This window comes from Trichosurus vulpecula, chromosome 4 (assembly GCF_011100635.1).
Source record: "Trichosurus vulpecula isolate mTriVul1 chromosome 4, mTriVul1.pri, whole genome shotgun sequence".
NCBI lineage: Eukaryota > Metazoa > Chordata > Mammalia > Diprotodontia > Phalangeridae > Trichosurus > Trichosurus vulpecula.
The window spans coordinates 131,670,187-131,687,416 of record NC_050576.1 but is presented as its reverse complement, the minus strand read 5'-3'; the positions used below and the strand labels follow the sequence as shown (position 1 = coordinate 131,687,416).

The window sequence follows — 17,230 nt, the reverse complement described above, 5'->3', positions numbered from 1 at the left end:
CCCAAGTATTTGAGAACAAGAGCCAGCCAAACTTTAGAAATAGTTACTTAAATGTTTTGACTTTTAGTTCAGTTAAAGCATTTCAGACTTTTAAATATGATGATGACTCTTCTTTTAATTCTAGCAGTATGATGTAAGTTATTTATGATCCCTGGCTTCTGAGAGACATAGCACAATTTTTTGAAATGAAAATTGAAGTAGGCATTTTAGACTGACAATTTAATCAAATGATCTTGGACAAGTCACTTTCCTGCTTCAGATTATCTTTAACAAATAGATAATCCCCATGCCTACTTATTGTTCAACATGGTGAGATACTGTTTTTAAAAACATTAAAAGTGCTTTTCACAAATAAAAGATCATTCTTCTTGTGAATGAGGTTGAATAAGGGGCCCAATAAGAGCTTGATTTGGAGGTCAGAATTTAAGTTAAATAAGCAGGATTCGATTTAGCTAACTTAATGATGTATCCTAGGTGTTCTTCTGCATTTTTTGAGGAGGAACGAGCAGCATTAAAACAGAAGCGGCAAAAAATTCGACTCCTACAACAAAGGAAGGTTGCAGATGTTTCCCAATTCAAAGATCTTCCAGATGAGATTCCTCTCCCTTTGGTCATTGGGACAAAGGTCACAGGTAAGAGAAGGCAGACACACCACACTCCAATAAAGAGGTTATCTGAAAATGTGTCAGGAAGAGCATGAACTGAGCAGCTAATTACAAATTAGAGGCTTAAGCTCACAAACTTGGCAATTATTTATTGAAGACAGACTGCTTCTTCACGTTTGACATACATGATTTTTAGTCATCAAGAAAAAAATTATATATACAGTCACTCCTTAATTTTCATGGAGGTAATGTTCCTTCCAAGGAAAAATGTGAATGTTGATACCCTGAACCTATGGGAAATAGAATATTAGGTTCCCACAACCACCAAAAACTTAATGTTTCACCCTTTTCTGCATACAGTTCTTTATAATAAAACATTAATTCTTATAATATTCACTTTTCCTAACACAGAACCATGAAATAACCCATAAAATGCAGTACACAGAATAAAATTGGTAACATACAAAACATTTTTATCACTAGTAATTCCCTAGAATTCTGGTACTTTTTGTGCTAACATCTTAATTTTAAAAAACCTGAAACATTGATTTCAGACAATATTCACTTTTCATAACATACGAAATCTACAATATGAGAAATACTATACAGCAAATAAAATTCTGCAAAAAAAAATTTTTAACTAGAATCTTGCCTTCCACTGTGTCAAATGGCATTGTGAGGGCATTCTACTGTATTCTGTAATGCTGTCAACTTCTCTAAAAACCTAGGGAGAGGTTCCTGGGACTTGACTCATTGCTCTCAGAAGATGCCAAGATTTTTTTTTTTAACAAAATACAACATATTTCTTTTTTTATTTGCAATTTTTAGTTTTCAGCATTTGATTTTCACAAGAGTTTGAATTACAAATTTTCTCCCCATTTCTACCCTCCCCCCAACTCCTAGATGGCATATATTCTGATTGCCCCTTTCCCCAGTCAGCCCTCCCTTCTGTCACCCCACTCCCCCCATCCCCTTTTCCCTTTCTTTCTTATAAGGCAAGATAGATTTCTGTGCCCCATTGCCTGTATATCTTATTTCCTAGTTGCATGCAAAAAGTTTTTTTTTTTTGAACATCTGCTTTTAAAACTTTTGAGTTCCAAATTTTCTCCCATCTTCCCTCCCCAACCACCCCCCCCCCAAGAAGGCAAGCAATTCAACATAGGTCACATGTGTATCATTATATAAAACCCTTCCATAATACTCATGTTGTGAAAGACTAACTATATTTTGCTCCTTCCTATCCTATCACCCTTTATTCAATTTTCTCCCTTGACCCTGCCCCTTTTTGAAAGTATTTGCTTTTGATTACCTCCTCCCCCATCTGCCCTCCCTTCTATCATCCCCCCTTTTTTATCTCCTTCCTCCTTCTTTCCTGTGGGATAAGATACCCAATTGAGTACAACACTCATTTCTATTAAAAACACTAGAGAGAGTAGGAATAAATGGAGCTTTCCTTGCAACAATGCCTATTATCACCACAATTATTGAATGTTGTACTCGTTGTTTGTCCTTCATTCTTTTTTTTTTTCCTTTTTCTCTCTTTTTGTTTTTGGGTTGGGTTTTTTTTTTTTGGTCCTGTTTCTTCTTTTGCATGATTCATTTCATTGATCACGGTTCTTCTCCATAAAAAAAAAAAAGATGCCAAAATTGATGAGCTTTTAATATCGCCTCTGACACTCTGTCTTTCATGGCTGGGGAAAGGCATTGGAGATCACGAAGGACACACCAGCTTGAAATAATCAGTCAGTGATGTCCATTTCATGTGCTGTTTGACGGCCTTAAGGGTTTTCCAGCTGACAGCAGCTGCATACATTCCAGCATGAAGTCTATCTCACATCTTTATTTTCTCACTAAGCCACATCACTAACTCTGCATCCTTGGGCTTAGAGTCTAAAGGACTTGTACTACACTTTGGGGGCATAATTGTAATGCAAAACTTGAGTTTTAAAGGCAGATAATGAAAATATGTATCAAGTGCCCAGGGAGCTCTTTACAATGATAAGGTGAACAAATTGAAGTAGGCATTTTAGACTGAAACTAAGTTCTAGAGACAATTTAAGTGAAGTGCCCAGTAGGATACCAGCTATTCTATTCCACAAACTTGTGGGCATCGTACCTCTCAATTTTTTTCTCTGCTTTGCATAACTGCAAATGTGCATAGTTGCCAATGTGAAAGTGAAAATAAGGTTACTAAAAAAATCATGCAGGTGCTTGAAGTCATGAAAGTTTAATGCGTGAATGTTGAGGATTAACTGTATATCCATATTTGTTTCAAAATAGAGTTCAACAAATTAATAAATACTAACACTAAATTGAAATTTAGAATTTCTTAACACTTGCCAAATAACTCGACTCAAGACTTTTTAAATTGTCCATAAAAATGTTTTAGATATTTTCTCATCCTGATATTTTCTAATCTTAATAAATTTCACCTATTTTCTAGTTTACATATTTTGTTCATAAGTGCTGCTTTCTCTAGTCCTTGAAATTAGAAACAGCTACTTCTTAGTTGAATAATATTAAATTATTCCATTAATTTAATATAGCTTTATGCACATTCCTCTGATTTGTACCAATGACTTTGCAGACATGCAGTGACTATGTAATATGGTAAAATAAGAAAGCATTATTGTAGAAGTACCACAAAACATACCCACTTTGAGCTAGATTTAACAGCTTATACTATCCAATAGAGAATAGAAGATAAATATTTGACCTAAGTTTATGTAAATAAAAAGTTAGTAAATAGCAAGTATGTTTTTGGGAAGGAAAGGTAAGTTAATGATTATATTGTGATTGGAGAATAGATAGTATTAATCAGAGAACATTTCCTGAAGGAGGTAGACCTATTACATTTTATACAGATGTAAGGGAATATCAAGGTAAACATTAGAGGAAGGGTTGTTCTAGAGGAAAGCTGTTTTAGGATAAATTGAACGAAGATTCAAGTGGGCAAAGGACCAAAATCAGTTATTAATTAGTGTATCATAATGGATAAAGAACTGTCCAGAGAGTCAAGAAGACCTGTATTCAAGACCCTCCTCTGCCACATGCTGACTGTATGACTGGGGACCATTCACCTAACTTCTCAGTGCTCTATGATATAATCTTCATATGGGAGAGCTATATTAGAACAAGGAGAAGTGAAAGAAGACATAGAAGTGTCAATAAGTAAATGTACACTTAAGATTTAGATAGGTGTAAGGGCAGCTAGGTGGCGCAGAAAGTAGAGCACCGACTCTGGAGTCAGGAGGATCTGAGTTCAAATCCAGCATCAGACACTTGACACATTTACTAGCTGTGTGACCTTGGGCAAGTCACTTAACCCCAATTGCACTGCCCCCCAAAAAAACTAAAAAAAAAAAAGATTTAGATAGGTGTTTAGAGGACCTGTTAGTCCTAAAACTCAGGATACTGATTGATCACTCAGTGCAACATAATATTCCATATAGAAAAAGCTCCTTTTACTAAAAGAATCTTATAATTTTTGCAACCCGTGATCTCATATTTAAGATGAAGAATGAATTTGGATTTGTTTGGTGTATTTGTTATTTTTGAATTCGTAGCAAGTTATTGGTGGAACTCTCAGTTTTACTGTGAAAGATCAGAAATAATTTTCATATACTTCCTTAGCTTTTTATACTCCTCACACATTTACAAAACATTTTGTATTTCTTCTGTATGTGTCACATGCCCCTACTAAATTGTAAACTCCATTAAAGTAGATAGGTACTTGAGCTTATTTATATGTTTATCTCCCCCACCACCTAGCATAGTGCTCTGTATGTACAGGTATTTAATAAACTTTTGAATTCAACTGCATTGAAAGTGCATGTACTTAACATAGGATCATAGATTTAGAGCTGAAGAACTCTTAGAAATCATTTAGATCAACCCCCAGTTTGTCCTTTTGTGACTATTTTTTAGTTTGCCACAAGGCAAATTATATCATTGAGATATACACACGTAAAGTATTATCAAAGTAACTGATCATCAGCTTCCCTTTTTAAAACTAATTTCCACCATTTTTATTCTTACTACCACCTTTGAAATGGTATTCAGTGGTATAAATCATAGTGTTTCCATTTATATACTTGTTAAGTATATAAAGTACATATAGTAAAGTTTTCTGTTTAAGGTTCTCTGCATCCTCCAACCATTATTATATCTTTATTTCTTTTCTCAGCACGATTGCGTGGTGTTCATGATGGCCTCTTTACTGGACAGATAGATGCTGTAGACACACTTAATGCTACTTACAGAGTTACGTTTGATAGAGCAGGACTTGGAACTCATACTGTCCCTGATTATGAAGTCCTGGTGAGTAGTATTTCTAGTATAATTTTGGATGTGATTTTCTATTAAGTATAGGATATAAAATATTCACATAAATTATATTTCATGATAGATCTAAAACTTGAGAATATGGGAAGAGTGATTAGTAAATGCATAGTCCTGTTCTTTGGGACTACGTAGATCTACAGAGAAATCCCATAGACCCAAACTGTGCTTGAACTTTCTGTAGCTCACAGGTCCCTTTGTGTAGGTAAACTCCAGTTGTGATCCATTACCCAAAGCAGGATTTAAATGTGTAATGGCTGTAATGACTTCAGGATTATGCCTCAAAGCCTATTAGTCTAGGTCCTGTGTAGCTCTCAAGCATAAAAGTACCTTGTATTTGTGTAGAATCTTCTGTTTTTAAAAATGCTGTCCTATATCGTTGTAGTAACAATTTGGCTAGTAGCTGTTGTGGGGGTGAAAGACCAACACAAGCCCAACAACAAGAATGCTGCCAGCCCAGGTTCTTTTGATCTGTTCTATTAAGGAAAGTAACGTTAAGGGGTTAACAATCTTACTTTAATCCAACATACAAATATCATTCACTTAGTTCAGGCGGAAAAGCCAGCATCCTGAACTTCAGAGCAAATACAAACAAATTACAAACATACATTAAAAACAGACCAAATCACAATTCATAGTTACCAAAAAGCATCAACATCTGGGTCCATGAGCCGGGGAGTTCTTAACAATGGCTGGCCCTGAGTCACTTGCCACTTCTTCTGTGGCTCAGAGCCCCAAGGGAGAATGCCAACCTCTGGGTTTATATATCTTGTTAGGGGTCAAAGGCGAGTCACACATGCAACTTACCCGTGTGACATAAAAGCATCACAACAATGTGGCTTAAACTCACTAAAGCCTCTGCTGTCACAAATGTGTCACTCAGACCCATGTAAATTAGGTTTTCCCTTGAGGCAAGGAGGTCATCAATGACTCCTAATTTAATCAATGAAACAAAGGCCAAACTCTTCAAGGGCACTTGATTGAATAAGTGCTAAAAGCCCACCTTAATTACCAATATAATCGTGTGGAATGAGGAACAGTATTTTTTTTTTGGTTCATATTTTGCAGAGGAGTAAAGTGAGTCATAAAGACAAATAATGCATCTAGAGAGAAGCGGTGTGGCTTAGGGAACAGGCAGCTAGGAAGGCCTGGGTTCAAGTTCTGCCCCTGATGCACCCTGGCTATGTGACCCTGGGCCAATCATTCAACCTCTCAGTGCTCTAGGCAGCTCTCTGAGATAGAAAGGCCTGACTTGCTTCATGGGGGGAATTTCCTTACCAGGGAGTTCCCTGGTGAAATCACACATCTAGTTCCTATCTGTATTCCAAATATATCCAAGGTCATAGAGCTAATTAATGGACTAGCTGGGCCCACATACAAATCTTCCAACTTAATGGTCAAGTACTCCTCCCAAGTTACTAGATCATTGTTTCGTGATCATGATGATCAGAGTTAATTCAGCAATTTTATATTAATTGAGTATATTATGAGCTAATGTGATCATTACTTGTATTACTTATTCCTAAAAATATCTCCAAGTTAATGGTCCTTAAAATTAATTTGGAATGAATTGATTTCAAATAACTAAAATAATTGTAGTTTGCTTTTCTTAGGAATGAACTGTCAAAAAACATTTATTAAGTACCTACTGTCTTCCAGGCATTGTGCTAAGCTTTGGGATTACAAAGAAAGGCAAAAAACAAACAAACCCAGTCCCTGTTCCAAAGGAGTTCACATTATAGTAAGGGAAACAACATGCAAACAAGTATGTACAAACAAGATGTAGATAGGATAAATTGGAGAAAATCTCAGAGGGAAGACACTAAGATTAAGGAGAACTGGGAAAGGCTTCTTGCAGAAAGTGGGACATTCGCTAAGACTTAAAGAAAGCCAGTGATCCAAGCAACTCTCTTAACCTCAAGTTAAAAATAAATTGCCAGTGTTCTCATATTATTGTAATCACATGTGCCCTCCTCCCCAAAAAAGATAGTGTAGCTGTAGCTTTTTTAATGCTGCTAAGCATTATGCTATAAGTTGAAATATGCTATAATATATATAAATATATATAATATATATATTATAATATAATATAACATTATGCTATAAGTTGAAAGATCAATATAATATAACATTATGCTATAAGTTGAAAGATCAATTTTCAGCCTGGTGCCGCCGTTCTTGATTACAACATTGATAAAAGTCAAGGACATGAATTTGTTATTTACGAAATAGATTATTTAACCTTTGAAACAAGAAGAGAGAAGAAAGTAACCATTCTTGTTTTCAAAAAGTAAATCATTATACTTATCTACTTTGAAGGCTTCACCCATTTACATTTACAGGGGGAAGAGACTTGGATGATTATGTTTTTAATAATTCACTTTTTATTATAATAACTTTATAACATTACAAATAATTATTTTTAATACTTAGTGATCTAAGTTTGCTTCCTCGCAAAATTAATAGCTCATTTCTAGTCCTCTCTGATTATAGGTCAGTGTATACTAACCTTAGGGTTATCGCAGTTAATAGATAAAGTCTTTAAATTTGCTTTTCAAAAAAGGATTTCTTTTATCCATGTAATTTCTTCATAGGATGAATAACTATTCTTCCCTAGACAGAAAACCTTTTACTTTGGTTTTCATTAGAAAAATATCTACATCTGGACTGACCGAGAAATCTCTAAAGATTGGCATAAAGAATGCCTGTGTCAGTCTTAAATTTTCTAATGATCTGTTTGGCTGCCCTATTCCCTCCCTTTTTAGTTGATGCAACTTGTTATCCTCAACAAAACATGATTTTCAAACTCTTGAGAAAAGTTAAACTTTTGATCTTTGATGACCAACTTATTGAACATGTGTTAGCAGATAAGCTATGACCTAATTAGCGTACTGATTACATAATAATATAAATTCTATGAAGCTTAAATTACTGGTAGGATGTTTTGAACTTTCATGGAAATTAACATGAAGCATTTTCCATCTCCCAAAAGAGTAACGAACCTCATGAAACAATGCCAATTGCGGCCTTTGGACAAAAACAACGGCCATCTCGATTTTTCATGACTCCACCACGGTTACATTACACTCCTCCTCTCCAGTCGCCAATTACAGTAAGTAAAGTTTTGAAAATTCTGTCAGTGTTTTGTGTTCATGTTGGATTTCAGTAATTCAGGGTACATTATTAATATGGGATATAGGTGATATGTCATAACATATTATTTTATTCCATAGGACAATAATTGAATTTTGAACAGTTAGGAAATACTTAGAAATATTTTTCGTTGTATTAGGATTTCAATGAAACGGGATTTGGGATAATGAAATTTGTTCTGTATCTGAAATACTAAAAATTAAAATATATTCTTTTATGCAGCAAATTGTTAAATTATTCCAACTCTCTCCTTCCCTGTGCCCCCCCCCCTTTTTTGTAGGATAATGATCCGTTGTTAGGACAGTCACCGTGGAGAAGCAAACTTCCTGGTTCAGATACTGAAACATTAGGTGGTTTTCCAGTGGAATTCCTTATCCAAGTAGTAAGTATTTCTTTAAATAGCATGAATAGCAAGTTTTTTTGTTGTCAGACATTTTATGCTATCGCTATTATAACTGAATATTTTAATACTCAAAACAGTATCATTTCATACTCAAAACAGTATCAAAATAAATTTATTTTACGTGTTTTTTTTTTGTCAACACATACTGGTTCTAAGAACTCTGATTTTAACCTCTAATAAAAAGTAAATTAAAAACTTTTATAGTGACTTTGATATTTGAAAATCTTTCATCTTTCGTGTTGAACTTATTTTTTCTAGTTCTTATTATTTTGCCATTTTATTATTAAAACCTCATGACATTTTTCAGTATACTAATAAATTATGTTTTATACATATGTTGTTACCTCAAATCATTTCACGATCACCAATCAACTTATTGAATTTCATAATACCTTTATTACCTATATGGGCAGAAGGAATTAAGCTCTTTTTTCTGGACATGAGCAGTTGCTTTTTAAACAGCTATTTTGATATAACCTATTAACTGGATATTGGTTGTCACATATCTTAATATATTATTCCCATTTTATCCCTTAATTACCTGCAGTAAGAATTGGTTCTTGAAGTAGTAGTATGAATCTATGAGTGATCAAATGGGTTATGTATGTTGTCTGATCTTTATCCATTTGAAGTTTTTGAAGACAGCACTTTAATTTTGAGTTGGTGTAGATGGGGTATCATTATAGTGGTACATAACAACTGTCATGTTCACATCAATGCAACAGCTGTGACATTAAAACTTAGAGCCATTTGTGAAAATAACATATTTCTTATTTAAGACAATTCCAAAAGACTCTTGATAGAAAATGCCGTCCTCATCCAGACAAATAACATGGAGTCTGAATGCACCTCCAAGGAGACTGTTTTCTCTTTTTTGTGTTTTTTCTTTCTCATGCTTTTGTTCTGATTTTTGTTCTGAGTCTTCTTTCACAACATGACATATGGAATGTTTAATATGATCATACTTGTATAGCCTGTATCAGATTGTGTGTTTTCTTCAGGAGGGGAGAAGGGAATTTAGAACTCAAAATCTTATAAAAGTGAACATTGAAAACTAAAAATTAATTAATTTTTTAAAATAGCATATTTCTTTGATAAATTAGGAAGCTATATTTAGAACTGTATTTCCTGGAGGGGAGCCAAGATGGCAGCTGGAAAGCAAGGACTTGCTTAAGCTCTCCCCCAAATCCCTCCAAACACCTGTAAAAAATGGCTCTGAACAAATTCTAGAGCTGCAGAACCCATGAAATAGCAGAGGGAAACAAGTCTCCAGCCCAGGAGAGCCTGGATGGTCACCAGGAAGGGTCTATCGCACAGTGCTGAGAGTGGAGGGCAGCCCAGCGTGCACCATGCCGGGACAGACCAGACCTGGAATCAGCCAGCATGGAACAGGCCTTGGGGCCATGAAACAGTGAGCCGTGGCAGTTACCAGACTTCTTAACCCACAAATGCAGAGCAGGTTACTGGGAAACTGCGGGATTGAGTTCAGAGCTATCCGGCCACCAGCTCTGGGGATGAAGGAGGTGGTGCAGTGGTGGCAGTAGCAGAAGCAGGAAGCTCCTGAGGCTGCTTCCAGAACTCTAGCATCAGCTGCTTCCCGAGTCCTTGGCTCACATGGTGGGAGGAATCTAGCAGCAGATAAGAGCGGGAGTGCAAGGATCACTTTGTGGGCACAAAGGCAGATTCTCTTGCTGTGCCCTGCGTGGATCTGGATTACAGGCAGTTCTTGGGGGAGGAGGAGTGCTGCTGTGACAGAGCCTGGGGTGATGGTGGAGTAGAAGTAGCTCTGAACACAGCAGTGCTTGGATACTAAGGCTTGGGACAGAGTACTCTCTACTCTACAAGCAGTCATATTCCTGACAAAAAGCTCAAGGGTCAAGTAGTTGTCTGGGAACATGAACAGGCAGCAAAAATGAACTCAGACTCAAACTCTAGATTCCTTTTTTGGTGACAAAGAAGATCAAAACACACGGCCAGAAGAAGTCAACAAAGTCAAAGACCCTACATCAAAAGCCTCCAAGAAAAATATGAATTGGGCTCAGGCCATGGAAGAGCTCAAAAAGGATTTGGAAAAGCAAGTAAGAGAAGTAGAGGAAAAATTGGGAAGAGAAATGAGAGCGATGCAAGAAAACCATGAAAAACAAGTCAAGGACTTGCTAAAGGAGACCCAAAAAATACTGAAGAAAATAACACCTTAAAAATAGACTAACTTAAATGGCAAAAGAGCTCCAAAAAGCCAATGAGGAGAAGAATGTCTTGAAAGGCAGAATTAGCCAAATGGAAAAGGAGGTCCAAAAGGCCACGATGAAAAAATACTACCTTAAAAATGAGACTGGAGCAAGTGGAAGCTAGTGACTTGATGAGAAATCAAGATATTATAAAACAGAACCAAAGGAATGAAAAAATGGAAGACAATGTGAAATATCTCATTGGAAAAACCACTGACCTGGAGAATAGATCCAAGAGATATAATTTAAAAATTATTGGACTCCCTGAAAGCCATGATCAAAAAAAGAGCCTAGACATCATCTTTCAAGAAATTATCAAGGAGAACTGCCCTGATATTCTAGAACCAGAGGGTAAAATAGAAATTGAAAGAATCTACTGATCACTTCTTGAAAAGGATCCCAAAAAGAAATCTCCTAGGAATATTGTCGCCAAATTCCAGAGCTCCCAGATCAAGGAGAAAATACTGCAAGTAGCTAGAAAGAAACAATTTGAATATTGTGGAAACACAATCAGAATAACACAAGATCTAGCAACTTCTACATTAAAAGATCAAAGGGCTTGGAATATGATATTCTGGAGGTCAATGGAGCTAGGATTAAAACCAAGAATAACCTACCCAGCAAAACTGAGTATCATGCTCCAAGGTAAAACATGGATTTTCAATAAAATAGAGGACTTTCAAGTTTTCTCAGTGAAAAGACCAGAGCTGAGTAGAAAATTTGACTTTCAAATACAAGAGTCAAGAGAAGCATGAAAAGGTAAACAAGAAAGAAAATTCATAAGGGACTTACTAAAGTGGAACTGTTATGTTTACATTCCTACATGGAAAGATGATGTGTGTAATTCATGAGACTTTTCTCAGTATTGGGGAGTTGAAGGGAATATAGACAGAGGGCACAGGGTGAGTTGAATATGACGGGATGATATCTAAAAAAATGAAATAAATTTAAGGGGTGAGAGAGGAATATATTGAGAGAGGGAGAAAGGGAGAGATAGAATGGGGTAAATTATCTCACATAAAAGTGGCAAGAAAAAGCAGTTCTTTTGGGAGGGAAGAGGGGGCAGGTGAGGGGGAATGAGTGAATCTTACTCTCATCGGATCCAACTTGAGGAGGGAATAACATACACACTTAATTGGGTATCTTACTCCACAGGAAAGTAAGAGGAAGGGGATAAAAAAGGGCGGATGATAGAAGAGAGAGCAGATAGGGGGAGGAGGTAAGCAAAAGCAAACACCTTTGAAAAAGGGACAGGGTCAAGGGAGAAAACTGAATAAAGGGGGGGACAGGATAGGATGGAAGGAAATATAGTTAGCCTTTCACAACATGAGCATTGTGGAAGTGTTTTACGTAATGATACATGTATGATCTATGTTGAATTGTTTGCCTTCCTAGGGAGGGTGGGTGGGAAGGGAAGAGGGGAGAGAATTTGGAACTAAGTTTTAAAAGTAAATGCTTAAAAAAATGAAGTTGTTTTTTGCATGCAGCTGGGAAACAAGATATATAGGGAATGGGGCATAGAAATCTGCCATACAAGAAAGTAAGGGGAAAGGGAATGGGGGTGGGGGGAGTGGGGTGAAAGAGGGGAGGGCTGACTGGGGAACGAGGCAATCAGAATATATGCCATCTTGGAATGGGGGGGTGGGTAGAAATGAGGAGAAAATTTGTCACTCAAAATCCTGTGGAAATCAATGTTGAAAACTAAAATATCAAATAAATTTAAAAAAACTATATCTCCTTCAAGTTTTAATAGAAGTATACCCTATTACAAGCAAGTTTGATTCTCATGGAAAGACTGTAATCCACATTTGTAACTGAAATTTTCTGTTAACTAAAACACAAGTGATGTAGCATAAAAATCACTAGTTAATTACCTGTCTTTATAAGAGTCACTAGTCATTTAAAAGTTCATGCAATTTGTAACATATATAGCTTGTTTTTAAAAGAGGATCTATTCTAATTTTTAACAGGTATATGGAATGACTTAAAATGAAAGATGACTGTGTTAAAGGAACTAAAGTCTTTGATATTTCCCTTTGAATAATGAAGATAAAAATGTCAATATTATATTCCTATGTAATACTTGGACTCATAATTTTTAATGTATTTTGACATCAGTCAGTAGTGAGAACTTAAAATACTAGCCGTTTAGCTAGCATTAGCTTAATTTTTTAACTATATTTTCATCTGTGTGAAAAAAAAAACCTGTAGGGAAAAAAATCAGATACCTTATGTCTTTATATCTTTTGTTGAGAACTACCAAAATCCATTGTTTAAAATTACTGAGTGAGAAGTTGGAAATCTGCTGCCTTTTAAAATTTATATCTTATCTGGGCCTTTTGTAATAAACAAATAAAACACATTTTATTTTAGTATTACTTTCTATCTATATTTTATTTCCAAAACATTTCTTCTTTTTTGTCTATAGACTAGATTATCAAAAATTCTCATGATTAAGAAGGAGCACATCAAGAAATTAAGGGAAATGAACACAGAAGCAGAAAAATTGGTAAGGACATTTCAGTTTTTTGTTTCTTTGAATTTAAAATATTGAACTTTGCTATTTACAAGGATTTTTTAAAGCCTTATTTAAGAAAATGTTGAAATAGGTATATTTTACAAGTCCTTGTTTAACATAAGTATCTTACAAAATGCAGCAGGTATGTTTTGGACAGATTTACCATAAGATGAAATTCTAGAAGTTAAACCCCGCTTGCCCCTTGATTTCATATTTAAATGGGGGTTCTAGGAAAATGAGGTGATATTGGTACCTGGAGACTTTTTTGTCTCTATGTCATTGAGAGCTCTAAGTCTGGCTCACTTTAGTCACAGTGTCAAGAAGCTGGTCACACATTTACTTTAGTTGATACTGATTCATCTGCATATATAGAACAACAGCAAGAAGGAAAGTTAGCTTCCCATTTTGAAAATGGTTAGCTACAGTTAAATGGTTTGTTAAACAAAACAAAACTTTTTCATTTAGAATTGATAAGACAGGGAAGTAGCTATTTCAGAATCTTCAAATAAGATAAAGTTTATCCCCTAGTTCATAAAAATCCAGATTTTTGTATAGTGAGAGATAACTGATACTCTAAAAAAATTTTACATAAAGAAAAAGATAGGGAAACTATAACAACATTTTATTCTTATCAAATGTTTGCATATACATGTGTGTGTGTGTGTGTAGTGGGGATCATGAGGGGGTAGATGGTGGAAACAGTGGGTCATATCAAGGGGTTGGCAGTATGGTGCAGTGGAAAGAACCTCATGTCTGAAACCAGAGGGCCTGTGTTCACATCTCTGATGCTACCTGTATGACCTTGGGCAAGTCACTTCACCTCTCTGGGTTTCAGTTTCCTCATCTGTAAAATGAGGGGGTTGGACCTAACGACCTCTAAGAGTCTTTCCAGCTCTAAATTTGTGATCCACTTAAAACTGGAACTCTTACTCAAGCATCCATGTAATTTTAGAGCTGAAAGGGGTGCTAAAGATCATTTAGCCCAGGGATTTTTAACTGAGGTCTGGTAACTTTTTTTCCAATATCTTGGTAACTATTTCAATATGATTGGTTTCTTTTGTAATTCTATGTATTTTATTTTACGTATTTACAAACTATTCTGAGAAGGGGCTCAAGGGCTTCACCAGATGGCTGGGGGCGTGGTTGGAGGGGAGGGGTGGTGTCTGTGATTAAGAACCCCTAAAATGATTAAGAACCCCCCATCTAGTCCAGCACTTTCATTTCACAGATGAAAAACAGTTCAGGAAAGATAAGTCAACTTGCCCACAATTATACAGCTAGTTAGTATCAAAGCAGAATCTAGAACTTGGGTCTCCTGACTCCCAGTCTAGCACTATTCACACTACATTGCCTCCACCTATTATATAGGTCAAAGTATATTGTGAACTAAAAGATTGGCATACCTATTATACAGGCCTGAATATAAGGTGACTTTCCATTTCATAGTCTTTTTATCAAAATCTAAAAATGTTTAAGTATCCCTCATCTTAAAATAAACATTTACTTCTCTCCTATGTTTTCCCCAATACTCTTTAAGATGTCTCTTAATAATCCCAACTGTTCTTCATCTACCCATCTTTATAATACAACTTTAAACTTGCTGGCAGAACTCCCTGACTTCTTTCCCAGGCTCCTAAATTCTTGTGGTGTTAAATCCATGTTTCCTCTGTCAGTTTTCCCTAAGTAGATCTCTGTGTTTGCACACCTCAGCCATGAGGACTCCGGAGAGGACATTGAGCTGGGTTGTTGGAGCTCTCAGATGGTCTTTGTCTTTGAGTGGAAGCTCTATTTATTCTGGAGGCAGTCTAGGTGATATCATGACCACTGTGTACCTAGAAGGGATACTTTTATAACAGGTATCACTACTTCTGTCCTGAAAGGGAAAAGTTAAAGGCACAAGTTCAAATTTGTTTGTTCAATTGCTCTGCTCCCAGAATAAATATAGTCTCCATTAGAAGGCAAGTAGATTGGCAGGATAGAGGTCAAAATCATAGACTCAGAATTAGAAGAGACATTTCAGATCATTTGTTCTTCCTCTTACCTATGGAGAAATCCTTCTACAGCATTCATGACAGATCCAGCCTCTATAACATATTTCCAATGATGAATAACTCAATATTTAACAATGCAATTATTACCCTCATTCTTTTGTTTAATAACACAAGTTATTAGAAAGTTCTTTCTTAAAGGTGAACCAAAATCTGCCTCCTTATAACTTCCTTCTCCACCAACTTCCCCACTTGTCCTAGTTCTGCTTTCTGGAGGGAGCAATGCAGAACAAATCTACTCCTTCCTCTATGTGACAATCCTTTAATATTTAAAAACAGCTATTCTGTCTCCCCTTAGTCTTTTCTTCAGACTAAATTTCCATAGTTCTTTTAACTGTTGCTTATGTATAATGTGGTTTCTAGGACCTCTCTCATTATACTTGTTAGGCTATAGTTTGTTAATGTCTTTCTTAAAATGTGAAATCCAGAATTGAGGACAATATTCCAGGTATAATCTGCTGAACACAAAGTACAGTGGGACTATTACTTCCCATGATCTCAATACTATACTTCATTCATGCAACCTAAGATTGCACTAGCTTTCTTAACAGCCTTATTACACTTTTGGCTCATTTTAAGCTTATGGTCAATTTAAAACCTCAGATCTTTTTCACATAAACTGCTGCCAAGCCAGGTCTTTCCCATCCTGTATTTGTATAGTTGGTTGGTTGAACCTAAAATGCAGGACTTGGAGATGTTTGCCTTCAGAGCCAGTTTATTAAGAGCCACACAAGAAAATCAGTCTCATTACTTTATAGTAACACCTCGTTTGTGAACAAAAATGGTATTACCCACCTTATTCATCAGACTTGACTCCGAATGATTTTTCCCAAAACTCAAATCCACCCTCAAAGGACAAAGATTTGCCATCATTGAAGATTTTCAAAAGAATGTGCTGCAAGCTCTGAAGGCAATTTCAAAAGAGGAATTCCAAAAGTGTTTTGAACAATGGCAGCATCGTTGGAAAAAGTATAAAGCCTCCCAAGGTAACTACTTTGAAGGGGACAGCACTCATTTGAATATATAAGTTCTGGTATGTTTGTTTAAAAATGAGTCTCGTTACTTAATGGTCACCTGTCCTATATTTACCCCCGTTTAATTTCATCGTGTTGGTTTGTTCCAGCCTGTCAACCATTCTGAATCTTGATTCTGTCATCTGTCATATTAACTCTTTCTCCACTTTGAAGATTTGATGAATATCCCTTCTATGTCTTCATCAAATCATTGATAGAATTTTTGAACAGGAAAGAACAGTCCTATGACACTCCACTATAGACCTCCCTACAAAGTCATTAATCTGTAATCAAGCCTCTGGCTAGAGTTAACTCAGTTCTGAATCCACGTAACCATCCTGTCATCCAGCCCACATTTCATCATGTTATCCACAAAGATATTATAAGAGATAAGGGGTTTGTTTATGTCAAGATAAAAAATTCACCTCATCTACCCATGAAGAAAGGAAATTGGGTGACTTTGCAAAAATAAGATTCATTCTTAGTGAAGCCATGTTTGACGAGTACCAATCACCACATTCTTTCTAATTTCCGTGAACCGTCTGTTTGATAATCCGGTAGGCCTAATAACACAGTTAGGATTTAGGAGCTGGTAAAATAACACCGAAAACACTGCTAGTGGACCAAAAATAGCATCATGAGTAAAGATGGGAAAAGTAAACATAAACAGATACAAACTGATGGAAGTAAATACAGTTGTGATGGGGATCATTGAAGAAGCATCTAAAGAGATAGAAACGATATTGGGAAAAATAAAGGAGAGCATGAGGGGTTCAAATGAAGGGAAGTAAAGGGTCAGGGGTAACTACATGTATGGGAAATCACCTTATTGAAGCCAGTATGATACCTACTCCTTTTTCTCCCTTGACTTCCCTTCCTTCCCCCCTTCAGTGTAATAATAATGGCAGGGGCAACTTGGAG

At 36.0% G+C, this 17,230-nt stretch overlaps 1 protein-coding gene across 1 annotated transcript in view; it reads left to right on the top strand.

Moving 5' to 3' along the window:
• Nucleotides 1–17,230, top strand: part of LIN9 (lin-9 DREAM MuvB core complex component) — a 79,086-nt gene that overhangs the window by 57,618 nt on the left and 4,238 nt on the right. Inside the window, exons 7-11 of the mRNA XM_036755899.1 lie at nucleotides 475–632; nucleotides 4,792–4,925; nucleotides 7,939–8,058; nucleotides 8,380–8,481; nucleotides 13,159–13,239. Of these exons, the coding sequence (XP_036611794.1) occupies nucleotides 475–632; nucleotides 4,792–4,925; nucleotides 7,939–8,058; nucleotides 8,380–8,481; nucleotides 13,159–13,239 (595 nt within the window). The remainder of the gene's footprint in view (nucleotides 1–474; nucleotides 633–4,791; nucleotides 4,926–7,938; nucleotides 8,059–8,379; nucleotides 8,482–13,158; nucleotides 13,240–17,230) is intronic.